The sequence below is a fragment of the Sciurus carolinensis genome, chromosome 2 (assembly GCF_902686445.1).
Source record: "Sciurus carolinensis chromosome 2, mSciCar1.2, whole genome shotgun sequence".
Classification (NCBI taxonomy): domain Eukaryota; kingdom Metazoa; phylum Chordata; class Mammalia; order Rodentia; family Sciuridae; genus Sciurus; species Sciurus carolinensis.
Window position 1 is genome coordinate 130,837,278 of NC_062214.1, and position 7,204 is coordinate 130,844,481.

At 46.4% G+C, this 7,204-nt stretch overlaps 1 protein-coding gene across 1 annotated transcript; it reads left to right on the forward strand.

Moving 5' to 3' along the window:
* Window positions 1-2,103: 2,103 nt before the first annotated feature.
* On the forward strand, window positions 2,104-3,570 carry Foxg1 (forkhead box G1). Its single transcript, XM_047540752.1, has one exon. It carries the CDS (start codon window positions 2,104-2,106, stop codon window positions 3,568-3,570), a length of 1,467 nt encoding a protein of 488 aa, XP_047396708.1.
* Window positions 3,571-7,204: the final 3,634 nt, after the last annotated feature.

Below are 7,204 nucleotides of genomic sequence, written 5' to 3' on the forward strand. Positions count from 1 at the left end.
CCACCTCCCTCTTCTCTTAAGCTACATCCTCCGTAAAATGTGGTATGTTTCATGCCCATGTGGGATGAAACAGCCTTTGATCAGTGTGCTCCGAACAAAATTCCAATCCCTGGGAAATGCTGGGCCTTAGCCCTGCCCCTGGCCACGGGATCCTTTTAAAACCCCAGAATCGCAATCTTACCGCTCACTTCAACCTTCAAATCTTTCCAGTCCCAAAGCCCAAGAAGCTGGGAATGTGCGATTCACGTTCCCAAGGCTTCTACGTGCCATTCAGCAGCATTCAGGGTGGGTAAGGGCTGGCTTCAGCATACTGATGTTTCAGGACTGAGGTCCTTGCAAAATAAAAGCATTTGAGAAATGGGAAGAAAAAGGGGGAGTAAAAAATAGGAAGGATTGAAAAAAAAAAAAAAAGGAAAGAAATAGACGCCCACGCTTATTTTCCCTCCGATGTCAACAAGCAAAATGAAAATATTTCCAGGGATCGCTCGCGGTTACCCGCTTCCAATTCTAATTAGAAGCTGAAAAGAAGCTGGAGCAGCGAGAAAAACGACAGCAAGTCACCCTGAGCGTGAGCGAAGGTCTGGAGCAAGAGAAGGTGAAAGAAGAGACACACATACAGAGCATGTGTTACCTGATTTATTTCAAGACTGTTTGGTATTGGGTTCTCTCTGGGCGCCTCTCATTTCGGAAGGCCATCAGAGGCGCCCACCACTGAGCCGCCCCTGCCCGCCACCGCAGCACCCGGAGCCCCAGGCCCGTCTTCCACGCGGCACCGAAGCCCCGAGCTCGCCGCTGCTCGGGCCGCAGGAACCAAGTAAGTAACCCCTGTTTGGCCCCGCGCTCGCCTGCCCCCTTCCTCCTCCTTATCCCACCGCTCCCAAACCTGTCCCACATCCTCCTCCCACAACATACAGGCCATCCTTCCACACACAAGGGTGGGCCTTCACCACACCCCACCCCCAAATCCAAAGCTTCGGTAGAATATTACCTAAAAGGGGCACAATTTTCCTACGGGCCCAGAAATGCCAGACCCAGGCCTGCAGGGCCGCCTCGGAAAAGTAGTGCCTGGCTTCTTCTCCATTTCCAGCCCTCTCCTTGCATCCTCTCCCTGCAGCCCCACTCTTCCCTCCACCACCACCGCCCCCACGTTTAAAAAATAAAATGGGATACAAACTTTAATCAGTAAGGACAAATATTGACGCTCAAACGAAAATGACCCAATACAATGAGAAGGAAGCCGGAAATGTGAGATATTTGCCCTAGGAGAGGGATTTCGGTTGATCAGAGCCGGCGGGGTGGAGGGGGTGGAGGGGGCGCTGAGCAGGGCTGCGGCACAGCGTGCTCCCGCCGGCGTATCCCTACGCGGCTCCGCACGGCCGCGAGGTCCGAGGCCCGCGGAGAGGGGGAGGCGAGCGCCCGAGGGGGCGGGAGCCGGCGGGCGGGGCGGGGGTGGGTGGGCCCGGCCCCGCCGATTGGTCGACTGTGAGAGAGACGCTCCTGCACGCCGCCGGCTCTGATTGGCCCAGCGGTAGGAAAGGTTAAACCAAAAATTTTTTTACAGCCCTAGTGTGCGCCTGTAGCTCGGAAAATTAATTGTGGCTATAGCCGCCTCGATCGCTGTCTCCCCAGCCTCGCCGCGGCCGCTCCGGGACGCGCCCGCCCGCCGCCCGGCTCTCCCCCCCTTTGGGCTGCTGCTGCTGCTGCTGTGACTGCTGCTGCGAGAGGAGGAGGAGGAGGAGGAAGCAGCAGGGGGGGGGAGCGGGGGGTGGGGGGGAGACCGAGAAGTAGAGTTGGGAGCTAGGGAGCTTCACCCCCGGGGCGGTGGTTGTTTCTTTTTTCTCTTTCTTTTTTTCTTTCCCCCCCGTTTTTTTTTTTTTTTTTTTTTTTCCTAATTCCTGAGGGGTGGTTGCTGCTTTTGCTACATGACTTGCCAGCGCCCGAGCCTGCGGTCCAACTGCGCTGCTGCCGGAGCGCTCAGTGCCGCCGCTGCCGCCCGCGCCCCCCGCGCTCCGCTCGGCACCCACCGGTCACCGCCGCCCGCCGCGCCGCTGCTCGGCTCCCGCGACGCCGCCGCCGCCGCCGTTTCCCCTCGACGACTGGGTGATGCTGGACATGGGAGATAGGAAAGAGGTGAAAATGATCCCCAAGTCCTCGTTCAGCATCAACAGCCTGGTACCCGAGGCGGTCCAGAACGACAACCACCACGCGAGCCACGGCCACCACAACAGCCACCACCCCCAGCACCACCATCACCACCATCACCATCACCACCATCCGCCGCCGCCCGCCCCGCAACCGCCGCCGCCACCCCAGCAGCAGCAGCCGCCACCGCCACCCCCGGCACCGCAGCCCCCCCAGGCGCGGGGCGCCCCGGCCGCCGACGACGACAAGGGCCCCCAACAGCTGTTGCTCCCGCCGCCGCCGCCGCCGCCGCCGGCCGCCGCCCTGGACGGGGCCAAAGCGGACGGGTTGGGCGGCAAGGGCGAGCCGGGCGGCGGGCCCGGGGAGCTGGCGCCCGTCGGGCCGGACGAGAAGGAGAAGGGCGCCGGCGCTGGGGGGGAGGAGAAGAAGGGGGCGGGCGAGGGCGGCAAGGACGGGGAGGGGGGCAAGGAGGGCGAGAAGAAGAATGGCAAGTACGAGAAGCCACCGTTCAGCTACAACGCGCTCATCATGATGGCCATCCGGCAGAGCCCGGAGAAGCGGCTCACGCTCAATGGCATCTACGAGTTCATCATGAAGAACTTCCCCTACTACCGCGAGAACAAGCAGGGCTGGCAGAACTCCATCCGCCACAACCTGTCCCTCAACAAGTGCTTCGTGAAGGTGCCGCGCCACTACGACGACCCGGGCAAGGGCAACTACTGGATGCTGGACCCGTCGAGCGACGACGTGTTCATCGGCGGCACCACCGGCAAGCTGCGGCGCCGCTCCACCACGTCGCGGGCCAAGCTGGCCTTCAAACGCGGGGCGCGCCTCACCTCCACGGGCCTCACCTTCATGGACCGCGCCGGCTCCCTCTACTGGCCCATGTCGCCCTTCCTGTCTCTGCACCACCCCCGCGCCAGCAGCACTTTGAGTTACAACGGCACCACGTCTGCCTACCCCAGCCACCCCATGCCCTACAGCTCCGTGTTGACTCAGAACTCGCTGGGCAACAACCACTCCTTCTCCACAGCCAATGGCCTGAGTGTGGACCGGCTGGTCAACGGGGAGATCCCGTACGCCACTCACCACCTCACGGCCGCCGCGCTCGCCGCCTCGGTGCCCTGCGGCCTGTCGGTGCCCTGCTCCGGGACCTACTCCCTCAACCCCTGCTCCGTCAACCTGCTTGCGGGCCAGACCAGTTACTTTTTCCCCCACGTCCCGCACCCGTCAATGACTTCGCAGAGCAGCACGTCCATGAGCGCCCGGGCTGCGTCTTCCTCCACGTCGCCGCAGGCCCCCTCGACCCTGCCCTGTGAGTCTTTAAGACCCTCTTTGCCAAGTTTTACGACGGGACTGTCCGGGGGACTGTCTGATTATTTCACACATCAAAATCAGGGGTCTTCTTCCAACCCTTTAATACATTAACATCCCTGGGACCAGACTGTAAGTGAACGTTTTACACACATTTGCATTGTAAATGATAATTAAAAATAAGTCCAGGTATTTTTTATTAAGCCCCCCCCCATTTCTGTACGTTTGTTCAGTCTCTAGGGTTGTTTATTATTCTAACAAGGTGTGGAGTGTCAGCGAGGTGCAATGTGGGGAGAATACATTGTAGAATATAAGGTTTGGAAGTCAAAATTATAGTAGAGTATGTATCTAAATAGTGACTGCTTTGCCATTTCACTCAAACCTGACAAGTCTATCTCTAAGAGCCGCCAGATTTCCATGTGTGCAGTATTATAAGTTATCATGGATGTATCTGGTGGACGCAGACCTTGAGAACAACCTAAATTATGGGGAGAGTTTTAAAATGTTGAACTGTAATTTGTATTTAAGAAGCATTCGTAGTAAAGGTGCCCAAGAAAATTATTTTGGCCATTTATTGTTTTGTCCTTTTCGTTAAAGAACTGTTTTTTTCTTTTGTTTACTTTTAGACCAAAGATTGGATTCTAGAAAATGCACTTGGTATACTAAGTATTAAAACAAACAAACAAAAAAGGAAAGTTGTTTCAGTTGGCAACACTGCCCATTCAATTGAATCGGAAGGGGACAAAATTAATGATTGCCTTCAGTTTGTGTTGTGTATATTTTGATGTATGTGGTCACTAACAGGTCACTTTTATTTTTTCTAAATGTAGTGAAATGTTAATACCTATTGTACTTATAGGTAAACCTTGCAAATATGTAACCTGTGTTGCGCAAATGCCGCATAAATTTGAGTGATTGTTAATGTTGTCTTAAAATTTCTTGATTGTGATACTGTGGTCATATGCCCGTGTTTGTCACTTACAAAAATGTTTACTATGAACACACAGAAATAAAAAATAGGCTAAATTCATATATATCTTGATACTTTTGTCTCTTTATTAAGTAGAGCCAATTTTTGAAAGATCACTCAATTTATAGGGACTTCAAAGGCTTTTTCAGCCAAACTAAGATTTTAAACTGCTCCTTTAATTTGAACTGAGAATCTAAAAATGAAAATAGTATTTTTTCCCCTTTGTGGGCAAATTTTACCAGGAGCAGACTATTTAATAAACACTAGCTTTAAACAAATTATAGGCTTTTCAGCTAATATCTTTAAGTTTTTGTGGATATACAGCAAAAAGAGATATTTAATTTTATGTGCATAGCTGTTTACTCTGTGTTTATTTTAAAACAGTTAATAGAATGCTTTTTATATATTTTGTTTCAGGTATCTTGTTTATAGCACTTGGCAAATTATAAATAAATATATGTATATGGTTAGATAGAAGTGAATAATGAACACATATGTAATATATATAGACACACAGAGCCTTTCAGTTCAGGTACAATTTGCGCTATGAATGCTGCAAACATTTTTGTTTAAATATTTGTATTTATACTTTCTAAGTCAGCATTTATTTTTGTGGCTGTTTACCCACAATGAAAGAGTTCTAATAAAGATGTGCTGAAGTTGCAATAGATTTTGCTGAAGTGATCACCTGTTGTAATGACTTGCAGATCAATGTTGATATTTTAATTTTAAATTATAACAGTTTAAAATTCTAGATATTCAGAAGTAAAACCTATCTCTCCTTCCCCCCCCATTTTTACAACATGATTCTCTTTTAAATATGTCTGTATAATTTAATCTAGATATTTGTTCCTTTTGCTTACACTGAATCATAATTTTGTTTTAACTTGCAATATGCATATGTTATGCATATATGCATATATATGAAACAAAATGAAAACATTTAAAAAATTGTTTCAGGAATCCCAATTGCTATAATTCCAAAAAATAATTAGAAAATCTGAGTAAAAGGTTCAGTAACTAATTGGATCCTGCAGTGAGTCTATGGAGGACAAGTTGTTCATTTGTTATAGTTGTATAGTCTGAAATGTGTTCTGCAGTAATGCAATAAGCTGGCTGCTTCTTACAATGGGTCCAATGAAAAATAATCTGTCCCTAAGATGTTATCAGCAAACAGAGAGTTGCTCTGGGAAAAAAAAAAAAAGAAAGAAAGAAAGAAAGGAAAAAGCTTTGGGGACAAGCAAATTGACTGAAGTTGATTTGAAATGTAGAATAGTTAATATTGGAAAATGTTGAGTGGGTGGGTTGTGAAATGGGGTGGGGGGAGAGCAAAAGAGCAAGCTAGAGGTGCCAGGAAAATTAAAAGAGCTGGACCCAAATATACAAAAATGGAGAATGGGCAAAATTAGACTTAAGAAAACTAGTTTAATTATCTCTTTTAAGCAGACTGGAAATGATTTTATTTTCCTAGCGTGAGAACAGATTCACTAGAGATCTGTTTCCTGAAATTTAACAGTTCTTCAAAATGAAGTAGAAAAGAAAATTTCACAAGTTATTGTTTTAAAAGCCAAGTTTATAACTTATTGAAAAATAAAAAGAGTACAAGTGCTGAGGTTAGGCAAAGGAAATCCCCATTATACGTTTGGGAACCAAAATAACTCCAAGAAAGGCATGTGTTTAAGCTGGAAAAAAGGTGATGATTTATTGTTTGCTTTTGCCATGGATTTTATTTGTGGAATGAGAATGTGCTACCAGAGAGGAAGTACAGTATTTTGCCTTCCAAAGTTAATAGAAAGTCAAACTCTTGTACTGAGATAAGGAGATATGGAAGAATTTCTCCATGGGTATTTTTCCTCTGGTCAAATTAAATACCTATACTTATTTGTGATTATGTGTTTATTTGGATGATAGAGAAATAGAATTTCAATGGCAAACTTAGTATTTTGAAATCAAAGTAAAATTGATTTCTTTGCATTCATAGGAACTGAGTACTGAAGTAGAAGTTGTGTTTGGAGACATGTCCAAATTACATATATAATGGATATGATTAGAAATGTGTTTATTAGGCAGTCTAGAAGGGGGGTATCCATAGAAAAAAAGTGATGAAGGCCTCCTGAAGCCTAATGTGAACATTTAATTTATCTTGATTATCCTATCATTTCTCAAGGTATCTTCTAAAACAAACAAAAACAACAACAAAACACATGACAGTCTGGCATGGCATTTATACATTTTTGCATAAGATTGGTTGAAATGTGTTGTTTGTCACCAATTTTTGCCAGTTGAAATTAACTCATGCCGGAAAAATACTTCAAAACTTTTTGAAGATTATTTTTTTTCTAACTTGTAACTGGTTTTAATGAGATAGCAATTGCCCTTTTTGAGATTTTTCAGACTGAAAATGACCACAGCTTAAAACTTGAAATCTCCAAATATAGTTCATTTAGGTTTAAAATATTTTACTTCAGTTTATCTGGTATAAAGTTAATTTAAAAACTATTACTATATAAAACACTGAAAAAAATACTGGAGCAGTGAAGGAATTTTTCCAAATATGTTTCTTTCTAATATGTTACAAAATTGGGCATCAAGTGAATATAAAGTCTAGAACTAACAGTATTTAACACAAGTATCCATGTGGTTATGGTAGCCTTCATGTGGTTTCTGTGACTGGCATCAAATCAAGGACAGAGAGGCCAAATGTGTCTTGCAGTGTATTGATTTTAATATACATTTAATTTGGTACATACTTCACTCAAATAGGTGGATAAATACAAT